At 42.0% G+C, this 18,170-nt stretch overlaps 3 protein-coding genes across 5 annotated transcripts; 1 reads left to right on the forward strand and 2 right to left on the reverse strand.

The window, feature by feature from the left end:
- Positions 1–73: 73 nt before the first annotated feature.
- On the reverse strand, positions 74–857 carry LOC142523738 (BRI1 kinase inhibitor 1-like; the record flags this gene model as incomplete). The annotated part of the gene is made up of 1 exon (XM_075627471.1): positions 74–857. A coding segment is annotated over one exon (699 nt), but the record flags the coding sequence as incomplete, so codon positions are not given.
- A 1,435-nt stretch (positions 858–2,292) lies between these two features.
- On the reverse strand, positions 2,293–6,605 carry LOC142524764 (putative protein phosphatase 2C 12). 3 transcript variants are annotated; one of them, XM_075628854.1, is made up of 9 exons: positions 6,299–6,604; positions 5,634–5,805; positions 5,198–5,351; positions 5,044–5,107; positions 4,291–4,398; positions 3,607–3,732; positions 3,280–3,518; positions 2,852–3,054; positions 2,293–2,767 (listed from the first exon to the last, which is right to left on the reverse strand). In XM_075628854.1, exons 1-9 carry the CDS (start codon positions 6,497–6,499, stop codon positions 2,736–2,738), a joined length of 1,299 nt encoding a protein of 432 aa, XP_075484969.1. In that variant the 5' UTR covers positions 6,500–6,604; the 3' UTR covers positions 2,293–2,735. The 3 variants fall into 3 exon arrangements, with proteins under 3 accessions (XP_075484969.1, XP_075484968.1, XP_075484970.1); XM_075628853.1 differs by having other exon boundaries at positions 2,293–3,054; positions 6,299–6,605; XM_075628855.1 differs by lacking the exon at positions 6,299–6,604 and adding an exon at positions 5,836–6,238 and having other exon boundaries at positions 2,293–3,054; positions 5,634–5,720.
- A 1,629-nt stretch (positions 6,606–8,234) lies between these two features.
- On the forward strand, positions 8,235–9,275 carry LOC142523739 (uncharacterized). The gene has a single exon (XM_075627472.1). It carries the CDS (start codon positions 8,235–8,237, stop codon positions 9,273–9,275), a length of 1,041 nt encoding a protein of 346 aa, XP_075483587.1.
- Positions 9,276–18,170: the final 8,895 nt, after the last annotated feature.

An 18,170-nucleotide genomic window follows, 5' to 3' on the forward strand; every position in this document is an offset into this window, starting at 1 on the left:
TTAAAAAGAATGGTCCCACTGGCCATTAATTCCAATTGCTACAAGGCTCGAAATGATAAATTAATACAATCAAGTTGATGGTATATGTGGTGATGATTTGTATTTGATCTTACATCAATATTTTAAATTTTGAGTTTTGAGATCTAAGTACAACAAAATTACTCCCTTGCCACCAAAAGGCCACTATTTGTAGGAGAATTCCTCATCGAAGCTGGTGCTGAGAATTCTCTTCTCCTGCCTCTGCTCAGTTCCTTGTTGTTTCTTACCCGAAAATTCCCAGAAAATGAGGAATAAGTTTGCCCGTGGAACTGAGGATTCATTCTCCTGTCTCTTAAAGAAAGAAATGGATTTACGAATCTCGTGTATCTTTTCACGACATTGCTTAAGTTGAATTTGGGCTTCCTTTGCTGTTTTTGATCTGTTTCTTGACCACCCTTGTCATGTTTCTTCTCATCACACCTCTTTCTCCATTTCAAAATCGAGAAGGATCTTGGTTTCCTTCGCACCTGTACCCCTTCTTCTTGCAAGACACAGCTGCAACTTTCTTGGCAAGTACTGGGATTGATATGATGATCAATGCTGATGTATTCTTGGTCGGTGTAAGTACTGGAGCTGGAGTTGTTTTCTCCGGAAAATCCATCGATTGGGAGCGTGAAACTGTCGAATGAATCATCGGTGGAGTAGCGCGGGAAGATAGGGAGATTAGAGAGGTAGTGCTGAGGAAGTAAATGGCCATGGAAGAAAATTTTATCTGCAGGTGATAAGTCAAATGAAGGGCTGGATTTGTTTCTAGCCAGAGCTTTCGACTGCGGATGGAGGGAGATTGTGAAGGAGAATTCATGGCTGGGAGAAGTGGATTGAATGTTTTGGATTCATTAGGGCTCTCTTCTTCTGTATTTCTTTCGATTTCAGACTGTATTTCCATTGTGGCAAGTTTTGTAAGAGGGAGATGGATAACGATATGTTTCTGTGTGGCGAGGGAGTTGGGGTGTACGGGGGGAATTCTTTTGTATCTCTAAACTAATTATTGCATGTTGAGTTATCAAAAGTATTCATCTTGTAACAAAAGATTTTCCCACCGTGCAGCAAGAATTCGCTTTTAAAATATTTCTTCGGACACCCTTTATTGTTCTGTTTAAACTTGTAAGAGAATATCAATACACAAAGTCAAAGGTTTCTATAGCAAGTTATTTGTATATTATATTAAAACTAATTCAATAATAATATCTTCCATGTGAAGGTCTTTGCAAATCCAATTCTCAGAATAATAATACTCGATTATTAAATTTGAACTTAACTCGAATCCCAACGTTAAGTGAAGTTGAACTCGAAAGCTCCAATAATTTGACCTTCGGATTTCCAACCCGTTGAAAAATTCGAGCTCGATTTCAAATGTACATAACTCAATCTTGAGTCCTATGGTATAAAGTTGCAGTTTGATAGGACACACAGGTGTAGGCAGTGGTCCGATAGTCCATGGTAACATGAAAAACTCATTGTTTGCTAGGTTACATCTCAATCACACAGGCATTATTTAGGTAAGCAGGATCATGTCCTCCACTCAAAATATGGATTATTATTATTAGTATAATTCAAATATAAAAGAATGTGAAAAAGTGTCATTGCAAAGTTGAAAAGTTGTGTCATTGCAAAGTTTTTGTCTTATGTCAAGTTTCTTGCTGGCATGTCTGTCCTTACACTTTTCTGCCTTGAGGGATTTAAAAATAAAAAAAAAGAAAAAGAAAAAGAAAAAGAAACACGATTTCAAGTGGCTAATAAAAAGATATGCCCATTGTTATAAATTTAGCCACCATTATTTATTTATCAACTAAGATATGTAAAATTGGGGAAACTTGAACTAACAAAATGATTCATTCATGTAAGCAGACTATCAGAATTATGAAGCGATAGAAGGCATTTTTGAGACTGGCGATCTCATGCATATGATGGACATCTCATTTTTGAAAAATATTTGCACATAAAATTTCAATTTACCAAAAATAAATTCAAAAGCTGCAAAGAACTTGACACAAGTATACAATACAAACAAACCAATCTTGCTAAAGAAAAAAAACCTAAAAACCACTCACAAAAGACATCAAATAAACAAATATTTCAAGAAAGTGAAAAGTAAGGTTGAAAAAAATGTGAAGATGGCAAAAGAAGACCCACAAAATACATGTATAAGGTGCAACACATGAACAAATTTTCTTTTCTGAACTTATACCTTCCCCAGGTATGGAAAGGAAGGGAAGGGAAGGGAAGAGAACGGAAGAAAAGAACAAAACAATGTTAAATGATAATAACTCTAATCAAACTCTTGTGTGACAATATTACAATCGAATAGCTTTCACCTATAGTTTGACCTGAAGTGAAAGTATACAAGAAAATATTTCCTGGGGATAAATGAGTTACGTCTAATTTTTTTTTACAGTAGTTGTACATGAGGAGATTTAGTCCCTTTGCTTCGAGAAAGGTATATCAACCAGATGATCCTCTGCCGTCAATGGTTCCGACTCAAGTCACTACAAAACTCATTAATCTCCATCTTCTAATCCAAACCAAGCAAAAGTGAAAATATTATGTTGTGTCTCAAATATTCACATAAGGGTTCGATTTCCCTCACTGCTTATACGTAAAACACAAGAAAAATTTCTCTACTCGAACATGTTGGCCTTCTCAGTTATGGTCTGTTCGAAAAAGTATGTGGAACGAAACGAAGTGGTGAAGATTTACTATTCACTTCCACTACTATATCTAGAGCCAGCTGGTAAAACAGGAAAATCGGAAATGAATCAAGTTTCCCGATTTTTTAAATGCTCCACAGAATACAAGAATCGAGAATGCATACCTCCAGAAGGTCTTTTCCCTTCCATGGCTTCTTTCTTCTCTTGACAGGTCAAGCAGAGGAAGGGACCGTCCCAAGGCCGTAATTTTCTTGGGTCGGATGTTCCTGCATGTACGGATATACCTTCTCCAGGTTTTATTTCCACTTGGCAAACTGCGCACATGAATAACTTGAACATATTGCAGATTGGGTACTTCGAGTCCAACCTACAATCCAGTACAAACAAATGAAACCATCGAAATACCAGTAGGTGATGACAGATGTAGTTTTTCCCAAGATGTGGACATACACCAGGTGTTTTTATCTTACAACAAACAAGCTCAATGTGGTTTCTATGTACCTCCTATGAGTCTCAAGAAAGTTCCATAGTTCAGATAATGTTGATACCCCTGGTGTATAAAATAGAAAGAGCTTAAACAGTACATAGATACCTTTTTGAAAGTGATGCTGATCCTTCCTCAAATAATTCCTCTACAACATCTGGCTCAAAAATTTCTTCCTTGTCAACCTGAGAAGATGATTCAGAAGGTTTTTTGCGAAACATAGACTTAAAGACTCCTTTCCCTTGCTTCTTTGGAGGTGGTTTTGGAGGATCAGGCTTCTCCGGAGGTTTTATATCTACTACAATACATGTGGTATCATCTCGAAGGCCTTTCAACCGTACGGCTTCCTAAAAGAATGGAAGGGTACGATTGGCGCACCAAATATGGTCTATTAACACTGAAACAAAGTGAAAACTCGAGCTCTAAAAAAATTACTTGGACAATTTCTGATGCTGCAGCATCTGGTGGCATCCCTCGACAACACTCAGCAGCTGTTTCTGCAGATAATGCGTCCCAAACACCATCACTTGAGATAATAAGCCTGCCTCCGGTTGTTGATAACTGCAAATATAGCGGTTGTTGTCATTTAAAAAAAACTGTTCTCATTCACAATCGTAAACTAAGTCTCTTTAAATTTTCAAGAAAAGATACAAAGAAAAATCTCCTGAACTTGCTTAATAGTAGTCTCCCATAAATAATTACAACCTAGGAAATAATAATTTTCTTTTTCTTTTCATAAATAATCTTCAGTTTTACCAATTATTCTTGCTTTAATTAACCCATAGATTGTGTAACATGTTTGCCTTTAATGAAGGCAGATATCAAGACAAGAAATGAGTATTGTTATGAGGCAAGCCAGGTGGACATAACTTTTGATCCCATGATTCAATCCACTGAAAAATTTGTAGATTCTCAATACATTTAATTGACGGTAACCAAATAAAATCTCGAACAACTTTGTTGTTAGAATGTGAATAAGCTTACATTGCCTTTTTTCAACAAGTGTAATCATTATATATCAAAAGTCATTTGAAAACTATATTTTATATTTTTTCAAAGACCTATTGAAAATGTTTGAAGTTTCAATTCTGGATAAACAACATTTTCTTCAAAACGAACCTTCACTTGCTTTACATAAGGAACTGGAACTATGAATTCTCCAACATCCATATCTCCAATAGATCGTGAAAGACACAATCCACCAGGCCAACATCTCAACGGACCAATCTACAATGAACCAATGCACAGATAATAAATCTACTATTAAAATTTAAAAAAACTATGTATCAAATTAAAAGAAATGTCAGATACAATAATTAAAGGTGCTAGGTTCGCACTAGCATAACGTGTAAGGCTGTCACGCTCATTATTAAGGTAAGGGACACTAGACCATAAAGATTAAAACTAGATAATGAAGAAAATCACATCAAATCATCCAAAACATACTCTGCAAACAATTCAACAATAATGAAACAAATGTTCATAGATTTATGTGAAAATGAATGAGATTACATTGTATTTCACATTGAATTCCCAAATCCCATGAACTTTATCGATGAATGTAACATGAACCGAAGAGGGAAGCATGTGAAAGTTTTAAAATTGCCGCGTAAACTGCCAATTTCAGTTAAAGCATCCATATGAGTCGTATCCACACCATAACAAACAATGTATTTTTATCGAGCAGTTCGTAGCACATGTCTCCGTAGAACCATGACAAGTAGTTCTGAGTCTTCGGACATTAAAAGTGATGATAAATTCCATGCATATTTTACTATGAGTAAAATCATTTCACTGTCGAATATAAAATCACTGGGCTCTCTGGCAATTAATGTGAAACCAATAATGAATTTACTTTTAGAAGAATAATACCTCTGTGCCACCTCCAGTATTAAGCCGCCCAACTTCACCTCCACTAGATGTTATTCTTTCCCTCCTATTTAAGAAAAAATCAAAGAATTGATGCGCTTTTTCAAGGAAAATATAATCCAGTCTACATGTATAGCCTAGAACAAAAATCACTTACTCTTCTTCACTGCATTCAAGTCTATGATCTGCTGACAGATAATATATGTCCCCCTCACTGGATTCAAGTATGGCGCGAGAATCACCAACTGAAGCAACTGTTACAATCCATCCTTCTATTATTACAAAGGTCACTGTTGTGCCCGAAGTTTGTGCTGATAGATTAACAGACCAATAATTAGCAGTCGTTTGCATGAGAGAAAGACCAAACGCTGTGTTAAATTTCAAATGACAAGTCGGAAGAGAAGTGAAAGGTGGAAACTACATACAAAATTTTGAGAAAGAATGCTCAGACAAGCATAATTTTAACTAAAACTTCATGTTATAACAATATAGACCTAAACAAAGTTCCTCCTACATCACAGGCGCAAAAGAAACCAGGTTCTTTTTGCATCAGGTGCAAGTATTCATGAATGGTGGTTCTGAAACAGCTTTACCTTTTTCCTGGAAATCTTTATCTGTTTTCACAAACCCAGCAACCAAAGCCCTGGGTAATGCCGAGATCCATTCATTACTGTTAAGATCTGATGGAATAGCATGCAAAATGTTGGTCAAGAGATTCTCTTTGGAATATATAGCAGCCGCAGATCCATTGTGGCCATCAAATAACTGTAGGAAAGAATGTGGAAAAAATAATACCCATACAAAGAAAGTAAATGGTCCATGAGAATGCCTGATAAGATTTTGGATCCCTTGGTAACAAAGACAGAAGAAACATTATTCTGAGGGGTAAAGAAAAGGATTCAACTGTCTTTATTAAAAGATTAGAGAAATCCACCTCCCAATCCCAATAAGCACACATAACTTTAATTATTCACAAAGTTATCAGAAGAGATAAGCGACTGAAAATCCATTATTCACGTTTATCACCCCCATCGGTACCAATTTTCCTCAGGAAAATAGAAAAGGTGTCGTTATCACCTACATTATCCATCAACTAGGAAATTTCTCAGTACCAAGTACCTACAAGCTTTGCAGTAAATGCCAACATTCACAAAATGAAAAATAAGACTAATTGTGGCGTTTCACATCAATTATCCAATAAGATGCTCAAATAACATTGACCCATTACATATAAAGCAAAACAAGAAGAACTACGTACCGCAAAAACTGAATACGTGGTGACTCCATCACCAAACACCCGTTCACATTCGGTCTTAATAAACGTCAAGTCCTCGCCCTTCTTGCTCTGATTGGCCTGACCATGTGAGATTTCAGGCCTCTCAATCTTCTCGTTGGCCAATTCCCGCTTTAATAAAACAGATAATGGGACTGTATGATGGTCATCGCTCTTGGACAACATTGCCACTCGCACAATTCAACCCCAAGAACACTAGAATTTGAGATTTTGGTTTTTCATCCTTTTCTCCTTTCAAAAAAAAAAAAAAAAAAAAACTTTTCCGCAAATGTCCGGCTATTTTCCCTGTTTTCTTGAATTTTAATATATATATATATATATTAAACAAATATTTGTATGTATTTCAGTGTAATAAAAACGAATAATATTGTAAAGTTGTGGAAATTTGTTGCCTTTTGTTCGGCGTCAAGAAAGCTGGAATCCAGCTGTGAACAAGAGTGTGTGCGTGCTCGCTCTATTTTCTTAATTATAATATTAAAATATAGATAATATCATTTTTTAAAAAAATAAGGAAGTTTCAAATGATTATTTTTAAATATTATATATGATAATTATAAAAATTAATGAAAGATTAAATTATAATTTTAAATAATAAAATGAAAGCAAAAAGATAGATGTATAAAAATGAAATTTGAAATAATGAAATTAATAAAAAGGAAAAATATAAGTGGGATTGTAGAAATTTTTTTTTCAACATATTTGTATATTTTTGATGAATTAATAGGCAAATTGAGCCAAACCACTATAATTTTCCGTGTCTGTGTTCTTGTTCTCATATTTTGATTCTTTATTTAACTTTGAATATCAATTGAATGATGTGTTGAGTGCATGCAAATCCAATGTTGAGTTCTTGATCAATTACGATAAGTGGTAACTGTGAAGAATTCATATCAAACTGGTATAAGCGCATGTTGTTCGATGAAATTGATAATATCAAGAATGAGAGTCTCCCAGAGTCGAGGTCGAATAGTTCGATGGTGATATCCCGTAAGGATCCGGGTCATCATTAACCCAATTTGTTATTTGGATAGCCCAATACAGAGCCAATATGCTGATCACTTTCCCGAAGACTCGGACACTTCTTCTCTTCCCGGGCCTTCCCCTCTTCTCGGGCAGTCATCATAGCCCGGGCTCTCATACAAGTACCCGGGTAACCTACTATCCGGGCTACCTCGAGAATTGCACCACACTCGAGTATGATAGATACATGCCGTATAATCTGTCAGAACCACTTGGGCTTGGAGTGTCCTAGAAGTCATCAGAAGCTACAAGTATGGGTAGCCGACTTGACATATTTAGTAGGTGGCTCTGGAATCAAGGTACCTACCCCATTTTCTACTATAAATAGCAGGTATTAATGTCATTTATAGATTCTGAAACCCTTGAACTCAAAAGCACTTGCATATTTTCTCTCAAATATTTCTTGTGTTCATCTGAAAACCTGCTGACTTTAGCATCGGAGTGGCCACGCCGGACACCCCTCCGGCACCCATTCACGAGTTCTTTTTATTGTTTGCAGGTGCTATTACAGCCATTATCTTCAAACTTCCCAAACGCTATAAATTGTTGATTTGATCCGTTGGAGCTCCTAACCCGGCTCGCCCATTTTAGCGAGATCACATCATTGGCGCCGTCTGTGGGAAAGTGAGATTAAAACGTTGATATGGCTTGTACAAGAAGAACCAACCAAGATAATTCTCGGGCCCAGGAGGATGGACGGCAGACGTCGAGACAAGGTGGTGTTAATAACACCAGACCAAATCTCATTACTTTGACCCCAGAAGAGCTGAAAAAGATTGTATCCGATGCCATAAAGAAAGCCATGGCCAGGAAAGAAGTTTCTTATCATGTTACACCACCCGGAGATAGGCATGAGCATGAGTAGGAGTAGGAGCAGGAGATGAGGGAGGAGGAGGTGAGAGGAGAAGACGAGGAGTCCAGCGCCGGGTCCAAATCTCCTACTGTGGCGGAAGAGTTGTTGGAGTTGAGGCAGAAGATGAAGGTGCTGGAAGGGCAGTTGGAGAGACGGAGTACTTCCCGGGATGTCACCAAGGGATGCCCGTTTGTTGAGATAATTGTCCGAGAACCTCTTCCCGGGAATTTCAAATCGGCCAAAGTGGAAGATTATGATGGTAACGCAGACCCCGAGGAGCACCTAGCCAGGTTTGAGAATATGGCCATGTTACACTGTTATACTGATCGAATTAAGTGTAAGGTGTTCCTGACAACATTGGTAGACTCGGCTCAAAGGTGGTTTGAGGGTTTGGCTCCTCAAAGTATTAGTTCTTTCAAAAACTTCCAAAAAGTTTTCTCACACAATTTCAGCAGCAGTAAAAAGTACAAGAAGACTGCTTTTAGTCTTTTCGAAGTCAAGCAGAGCCCGAAGGAGAGTCTGGTGGCTTATATCAGAAGATTCAATAGAGTGGCTCTTGACGTTCCCACTTGTGCCACTGAAACAAAGACTACCGCATTCACCCAGGGTTTGAGGGAGGGTGAGTTTTTCAAATCATTGACCAAGAAAGTGCCCGGGGATTTCAAAGACTTATTATCTCGGGCAGAGAAGTATATCAATATGGAAGAAGCTCATAAACAGAAGAGGGAGGCTGTAAGGAAGGAGAGAGTAGAACGGGTGTCTAAGCCCGAGGAGAGAGGACAGAAGAGGGATAATCCAGGGCACTTTTCTCATCACGTGCCTCTGAAGATTACCTGGGAAAGGGAAGTGCAAGAATGCAGTAGAGACCTGGCCCCGGACCATCAAATATCCGTGTCAGAGAAGAGAGGATTTTGCACTCTCCACAAAGTGTGTTATCACAACACCGAGGACTGCAAGACACTGAAGGGAGATTATGTCTTACCTTCCACCTCGAGACCCAGTCACGACAACAAGAGACCAAGATTGCCACCTTGGACATCTCGGCAGCCAGGATCCCGTGCTCGGTGAGGAGGTATGAGGAGTAATCCGAGAAGTGAGCCCAGGAGAAGAAGAGAACCCGAGCCCGAGAGAAAAAAGAATTCGCCCCCTGCTACGGGGTTGATTAAAATGATATAAGGAGGCTCCAATGAGGGAGACTCCAATCGGGCGAGAAAATCAAGAAGTAGGAGGGAATGTATGGAGGTAGAGGGGACGAGGAGAAATGAGGCGGTCATCAGTTTTGGCCCGGAGGATTTGAGGGGGGTAAATCTGCCCCACAATGATGCCCTGGTTATCCAAGCCCGGGTGACAAATTATGACATTTTGAGGGTCTTTATTGACTCGGGCAATTCTGTAAATGTAATTTTTAAAGATGCCTTTGTGTAGATGGATTTGCAGGATTTTCACTTGGAAGATGTGGAAACTGCCCTTTTTGGCTTTGCTGGCCATGTGGTCTACCCGGAAGGAGAGATTGTCTTACCACTAACCCTGGGCTCTCAGGATCTCAAGAAGATAATGATGACCTCTTTCACTGTAGTGGACTCCCCATCTTCGTATAATATCATTCTAGGGAGGCCGGCCATGAATGAATTAAGAGCCGTGGCATCCACTTACCATCAAAAGATAAAATTTCCTGTTGGAGCCCGGGTAGGAGAAGTCCGGGGGGATCATCCATCTTCTCGGAAGTGCTATGTGGAGGTGGTCTGAGCTGATCAAAGCAAAACTAGGAGGGAAAGAAAGAAAGCACGAGTGGATGAAGAAGGAGGAAGAGTAGTGGAGAAGGGAGAGGTACATTTTGTGGCATATGAGGAACAGGAGATGATAGAGGTCGGACCAGGGCAGCAAATCCGGGTGGCTCGGGACCTCAGTACATCCACCCGGGTTAGTCTGATAAATTGTTTAAAAGCTAATATTCATGTATTTGCCTGGTCCCAACAGGAGTTGACAGGGATCTCACCCCTGATAGCGGAGCACCAACTGAACATTCATCCGGGCTCTCACCCGGTAAAGCAGAAGAAGAGACACTTTGGTCCTGAAAAGGACAAAGTTATTGATGAACAGGTGAAGGAGCTGCTACAGGCCGGCCACATTCGAGAAATTCAATTTCCTACATGGCTTTCGAATGTGGTGCTGGTGCCTAAATCTACCGGGAAGTGGCGGATGTGTGTAGACTTCCGCGATCTTAATAAAGCTTGTCCCAAGGATCATTATCCCCTACCAAGGATTGATCAGCTGGTGGATTCTACCTCAGGTTTTGAACTACTAAGTTTCATGGACGTATACCAGGGATATCATCAAATTCCCCTGGCCAAGAGTGATCAAGATAAAGCCAGCTTCATCACCTCGGGAGGTACATTTTGTTATATTGTAATGCCTTTCGGGTTGAAGAATGCAGGGGCTACTTACCAGCGTCTAATGAACAAAGTCTTTGAGAAGCAGCTGTGACAAAATGTGGAAGTTTATGTGGATGATATTCTCGGCAAGTCCAAGGAGGTTGCGGACTTTATTGTTGATTTAGAAGAAATTTTTGCCACTCTCATGCATTACGGGATCGAGCTTAACCCTGCAAAATGTATTTTTGGCGTAAAGAGTGGCAAATTCTTGGGATTCATAATGACAGATCGGGGGATCGAGGTGAATCAAGAAAAAGTCAAATCCATGTTGTGTATACCATCTTTCCGATCTGTCAAAGAAGTACAGAAGCTGACTGGGAGGATTGCTTCCCTGTCTCGATTTATATCCCGGTCAGCATACAGAAATTATCCTTTCTTCCAGGTTCTAAGGAAGGCCCAACAATTCGGGTGGGATGAGAAATGTGAACAGGCCTTCCAGGACTTGAAGATTCACTTTGCAGAGCTCCCTGTGTTGGTAAAGCCGGAGCCCGGGGAAAAACTATTTGTCTATCTTTCTATTACGGAGCATGCTGTCAGCTCGGCTCTAATAAAAGAAGAAGGCTCTGATCAAAAGCCCGTCTACTATGTCAGCCATTCTCTAAGAGGCCCCGAGCTCCGTTACAGAGAAATAGAGAAGATTGCTTTGGCCTTGATCATGACCGCCCGGAAGCTACGATCTTACTTCCTGTCACATCAAATCATTGTTCTTACCAATAGTCCTCTTGGCAGGATCATGACTCATTCAAAAGTATCCGGACGAATGATCAAATGGACAGTAGAGTTGGGAGAGTATGACATTGAATACAAACCTCGAGTTGCCATCAAAGCACAAGCTTTATCAGATTTCTTATCCGAGATGATTCAACCCGAAGAAGAAGAAGTATGGAGAGTATTTGTGGATGGGGCGTCCAGCTTTGCGGGTTGTGGGGTAGGGGTTGTAGTAATATCTCCTCTGGGAGAGAAGATAAAATTGGCATTAAGGATCGATTCTCGGGTGACCAACAATGAGGCCGAGTATGAGGCTGTTCTGGCTCATATCCGAGCTTCCCGGGAAGTCGAAGCTTCTAGGATTATTCTGTACTCTGATTCGCAACTAATCACTCAACAGATAGAGGGCGTATATGAAGCTAAGAATGACAGGATGCTAAAATATTTACAGCTCATCAAAGCCCAAGTAGAAGGCTTTGCTGATTGGAGTATTGAACAAATACCCCGGGAGGAGAATGGCGAGGCAGATGCTCCGGAAAAAATGGCTGATTCTTTGTCAGAAGTCAGCACCCGGGAGGTCCTATGTGTTTCCCGGCTGATCCTTTCCACCGAGGAAGAAATATTATCCGGACCCGAGGATTCCTGGATGACTCCTCTTATCAAGTTCATTGTAAATAATGAACTACCCGAGGACAAAGCCCGAGCTCAAAAAATTAATAGACAGACTCCCAAGTTCGTTCTCTTAAATAATATCTTGTACAGGAGATCGTTCCAGGGACCTCTTTTGAAATGTTTATCTGAGAAAGAGGTGGATTATGTCCTCCGAGAGAATTATGAAGGGTGTTGTGCTGAGCACATCGGAGGAATATCTTTGGCCCGGAAAACAATGCTTGCTGGTTTCTAGTGGCCAACTCTTATTCAAGATTCTGCTCGGGTGGTCCAGGCTTGTGCGGGCTGTCAACATCATTCAAATTTTCGACACAGCCCGACCACTCTCATGAAGCATATTTGGGCATCTTGCCCCTTTGATCAGTGATGCATGGATATTGTAGGCCCTTTCCCAATTGATCGGACTCAGAAGAAATTCTTGCTATTAGCTGTTGATTATTTTTCCAAATGGGTAGAGGCTGAGCCCTTGGCTAAAATCACTGAGCAAGAAGTTTTAAAATTTTTATGGAAGAACATTGTGTGCCGGTTTGGAGTGCCCAGAAGACTGATCTCGGACAATGGAAGACAGTTTCAGGGCAAATAAATTACGTCGTGGTGCCGGGAAATGAAGATCACTCAGTCTTTCACCTCTGTTGCCTATCCTCAAGCTAATGGCCAAACAGAAGTTGTCAATAGAATTATTGTACAAGCATTGAAAACAAGGCTACAAGGCAAAGGAAAAGATTGGGTGGAAGAATTACCCAGTGTTCTCTGGGCTTACAGAACCACTCCTCGAGCACCTACCCAAGAAACTCCTTTTAACTTGGTATATGGTTCTGAAGCAGTCCTTCCAGTGGAAATTGGGCAAACATCTTCCCGGGTAGAATCTTACCCGGACAACAATGATCAAGGCCGGGCTATGAAGTTGGATTTGGTGGAAGAAAAAAGAGATCGAGCTTTCATTCGAATGGAAACATATCGGAGCCGGGTTATGAAATCAAATAACAAAAAGGTTAGGATCGGAGACTTCCAAGTAGGGGATCTGGTCATGAAGAAGGTCAACCCTGCTGGGGATGTTGGGAAGCTGGAAGCACGGTGGGAAGGACCTTATAAAATTACCTGGAGAGTCAGCTCGGGATCCTTTTATTTAGAAAATGCTCAAGGACATTGACTCAAAAGGCCTTGAAATGTATTTAATTTAAAGAAGTATTATGCCTAACAGATGTAATGGTTTGGTTGAAGATATAATGAAAGATCTACTTTTCTCAAAGAGGAGTATTATGTATTATTTCTTGTATCTTAAACTTGGGAAGTACCAAGCTTCAGTTATTTGAATAAGCCCAGGGCACTACACCCTGGCTCGGGGCACCACACCTCGACCATTCCCAAGTCCCGGGACATGCTCCCCGGCCCAAGGCTCCGTACCTTGATTCTTAAAAGCCCAGGGCACTACATCCTAGCTCGGGGCACCACACCTCGACCATTCCCAAGTCTCGGGACATGCTCCCCGGCCCAAGGCTCCGTACCTTGGTTCATAAAAGCCCAGAGCACTATACCCTGGCTCGGGGTACCACACCTCGACCATTCCCAAGTCCCGGGACATGCTCCCCGGCCCAAGGCTCCGTACCTTGGTTCTTAAAAGCCCAGGGCACTACACCCTGGCTCGGGGCACCACACCTCGATCATTCCCAAGTCCCGGGACATGCTCCCCGGCCCAAAGCTCCGTACCTTGGTTCTTAAAAGCCCAGGGCACTATACCCTGGCTCGGGGCACCACACCTCGACCATTCCCAAGTCCCGGGACATGCTTCCCTGCCCAAGGCTCCGTACCTTGGTTCTTAAAAGCAAAGGGCACTACACCCTGGCTCGGGACATGCTACCCGGCCCAAGGCTCTGTACCATGGTTCTTAAAAGCCCAGGGCACTACACCCTGGCTCGGGGCACCACACCTCGACCATTCCCAAGTCCCGGGACATGCTCCCCGGCCCAAGGCTCAGTACCTTGGTTCTTAAAAGCCCAGGGCACTACACCCTGGCTCGGGGCACCACACCTCGGCCATTCCCAAGTCCCGAGACATGCTCCCCAGCCCAGGATTTCATACTCTGACCAACTCATACGATGCAAAGTCTTTGTGCCTTAACTTAAAGGGTTTATATCTCGAGCATCGATTAGAATACAAGGATTATTATGCTGATTCAAGAGTTTAGGCCACTTACTGAAATTCCCGGTTATTTCTCGACACTTACAAATTTTTTAATTTATTAAGATGTGAATATTATGATTATGTTAGGAGACCGGGTATATGTCAGGTTGTTATTACAATAAGAATGAAAGGAAAGTAAGATTTCGTTGATAAAAAGCCCGAAGGCAGGGATTACATGAAAAAAGTAAAAAAGGAAAAGTACAGAAACTACAATCCTATTCTAAAATCTTCTCTGCATTAGATGGTTCCCCTGGCCTCCTCAGGAGCCTTCTCAGCCTCCTTCTCAGGAGCATCGTCCTTGGAAAGGGAGTCAATGGCCCTGTCAATGTCTGGAAAGCCCTCCCTGACTGCCGAGATACGGCCCTCTTCCTCAAACTGCTCCCGGCACTTCTCAAAGCCAACTTTGAAGTAGTTATACGAACTATCTTCAACAGCCGCTTGGAATTCCGCAGATTGAAGGAAGACAGTCCTCCATTCCTCGTGGGTCAGCTATAGGAGTCTGAGCTTATCCTCAGCAATCTCAGCCCGATGTTGCTGAGCACTGGCCTCATCCTCAAGATAGCTAATTCGGGATGCCAGGAACGCAGTTTGCCTCTGAGAAGCCTCCTCCCGGACTAGGCTGTCATCTCGGGCGAGCTGAGCCAAGACCAGTTGTTGATTGGCCACTTCCAGGGAAGCTTGGAGACCGGCGGTTTTCTCCTCATGAAGCTTCTGAACCCGGGCAATCTCTCCTTGAAGATGGTCATGAATTTCCTGAGCCGCCCGGGCTTGCTGACCTTTCTTTGTGGGCATCGCTGCCACCTCTTCAAAGGCCGAGACTATCATCTGGGCAGCCTGAACAAGAAAGAGTTAAAAAAAAAGAGAGAGAAAGGGAAGAAGATAAAAGCATAAAACTTACAGACAAAAGTCGGTTTGATCCCTCCAGAAACTTAACACTGGCAGGAGTACTCTTCAAGATTATCGCCTCAGCAGGGCTGAGTATCTGCTTGAGGCGCTTAACACCAGTGGCAGTAGCTTCCTCAAAAAAGATATTAGCCTGGGAAAGCTGATCGGTTGAAGGAAGCTCTTGGCCGGGTTCTTCATTGGACTGATGGCAGAGGGGAGGAGATGGAGCAGATCGGGAGGTGCCCTGGCCACCCTCGGGGAGGTCTTCAAGAATGACCAGCTCAGGGTCCGCAGTAGCTTTTCGTTTCCTCTGACTGAGAGGAATAAGATCTTCAGATTCCTCCGAGGTCTCAGCCATCACCCGGGAAGTGTTATCCCGGGGAGGGTCTTCCCAGGAAGCTTCAGCTCTCCGGGCTGCCGCCTCTGCAGCCCGTTGCTTCTCTTCTTCAGCAGCCGCTCGGTGAGCCGCCATTTCCTTCTCTCGGGCTGCCTTCTCAGCTGCTCGCCTCTTAGCAAAAGATGCCTGCATCTCGGAGTTATCTGCATAAAGAGGAGACAAGGTTATGGCAAATTAAAACGAGCAAGATAAGGGAATAAGGAAACAGAGTAGAGAAATGATGTACCGGGTTGAGAGCCCGAGCCCGCCACCTCGTCAATAACCCGATCCAAGGGGTCCTCAGCCCGGGAACTCAACCCATAGGCTACTAAATTTTCGTCCGAGATGAGGGCTGAAGAGGAGTACTTACGCCCCTCTACTAATGTTTGACTCACCAGATTGGGGAAGGGTAGGTTGTTGGGGGAAAGGAAGAGAGAAACCCGACTAGACAGGGAAGAGGACCCGAGAGTTGGATATAAAAAAATTTTCCTTTCCATCCCTTTTGAGAGGAAGGGATGTCATCAAGGAATCGGGAGTTTAGCCGGGAAGTCAGGGAAAATGCATTATCCCCAAGCCGGCAAGAAAAGTAATAATGAAGGATGAGGGGGGTGATGAGAAGATTATTCATTTTAAAAAGGACATAGGCCGAGGCCATAATCCTGAAAGAATTGGGATGAAGTTGATTGACAGGTACGCCAAAAAACTTGGCAACATCGATATAAAAAAGAGGGACAGGAAATCGAAGACAATTCCTAACTTGGTCCCGAAAGAAAGTGGTACATCCGGGGGGTGGGTGATATGCCCGATCAGAAGGACCGGGAATCAAAATGGGAAAATTAGAAGGGATGGACCCCAGAACCCGGAGCTCCTCATCTGTCCCCGAGCGCAGGGTGCTGCTCATAGAGGAGAACCAGGGAGCTCCCGGGGTCTCGGTTGGAGGAGGGCTCGAGACCCGGGCTTTGCCCTTACCCTTGCTCTTTGATGGAGCTCGGGAATAGCTAGAAGAAAGTTTTGAAGAGGTTGGTTTGGTTTGACGGGGAAGTGGTTTTTTAGAAGGCTTGGTAATAGAACGACGAGGGGGAGACGGAAAGGAGTCAGAGCGCAACGCGGTGGACTCTGCACTAGGCGAGCCTCGCGCATTGGCTCCTGAGGTTGAAGAGGTAGAGTTAGACATAGTTTAAAGAAGGAAAAAACTTACAAGTTTTTAGGGTAAAATACGGTGGAGGATCGTCGGAAGTTGAATGTTTTGCACTGAGGAGCTTCGAGAAGAAATTTTGCAAGGGCTTCGCCGAAATTTTGAATTTGAAAGTGATTTTTGAAAAGGGTTAATATATATAGGCGGTGGGAAGAGATCTCGGCCGTTGATCTGGATACACATGGACGATGGAGATTCACCTCGTAAATTGAAATGGGCGTATGAAAGTACATATGAGAATATCAAGGAGACAAGGTCATTATTGCCTCGGAATATGAAACGATTTTCGGCAGTATAAATGCTAAAGCATGGGTAATAATGACACCCTTTGGACTACCCAAGAATACTAAACGACACTACATTTATTAAGCCCGGGAGATATAAGGCCCCGGCACCATTTATTAAGCCTGGGAGATATGAGGCCTCGGCATTATTTCTTAAGCCCGGGAGATATAATGCCCCGGCATTATTTATTAAGCCCAGGAGATATAAGGCCCCGGCACCATTTATTGAGCCTGGGAGATTTGAAGTACCGGCATCTTATTTAGAGACCGAGAGATATGAGACCCCTGCATAATATCTTAAACATGGTTGGAATCAAGACCCTGGTATTTTCATCTCAGCTCAAAGACATCTGAAGACCCCGATGCTCTCAACACACTCAGAAATTCAATAAATGTACAACTATGACTAAATCGGGACAGCGAGTCAAGCTCTAGCCCGATTATTTTAGGGATGAGTGGTGATACCTGTTGGAAACAAAATTATGGCGTTTGACAAATTGCCAACTGATTATGCGAACCAACTGAATCTAACTCAACAACTGAATATAGTAAACTGATCTACGCAACTAAAACACAACTCAGTTATTCTCCTCACCAGTTTATTGCCCAGCAACTGATTAATTCAGCTGAACGCGTCATTAACAACCAACAAATAGTACCACTACAGTCTGCAACTATTAGTGGAACGCCACATTTCAGAGGTCATAGAGTACTGTTGTCAGAAGAATAACGACGTGGCATATCAACGGATATAATATTCAAATAGCAGTTAATGTTACCGTTGAAATGGAAGCTTATAAATAGTTGAAGAGAGCAGCTGAGAAACCAACCAACCTACAACGAATTTCCAAGCTTGCTGTTACGCTGCAAAATTCTTTTATTGCATTCAAATATCGAAAGCTCTCACTCACTTGATATATCAGTAGCATTCTGGCTATACATTTGAGCTTAATAGCACTTTGTAATATCTGCAAATTCTTTAAGTCGTGCTAAGTTCAGTCAAGGACTGTAAAAGCGTTTGTAGCTAAGAGTTTCAGTTTTGGCATTGATAAGTCCAAACTGAAGTGGGTCAGTACAAGTCTTGTATTTGATCAAAGTCTTTTCGTGGATATCCTATCTTCGTGATAGAAGGGGTGACGTAGGAGTTATTCAAGTCTCCGAACATCCAGAAACAATTGTGTTCTTTTACTTCAGTTATTATATTTCAGTTAGATATTCTATCTTTCAGTCAGT

Source organism: Primulina tabacum, chromosome 14, assembly GCF_025594145.1.
Source record: "Primulina tabacum isolate GXHZ01 chromosome 14, ASM2559414v2, whole genome shotgun sequence".
Taxonomy (NCBI): Eukaryota; Viridiplantae; Streptophyta; class Magnoliopsida; order Lamiales; family Gesneriaceae; genus Primulina; species Primulina tabacum.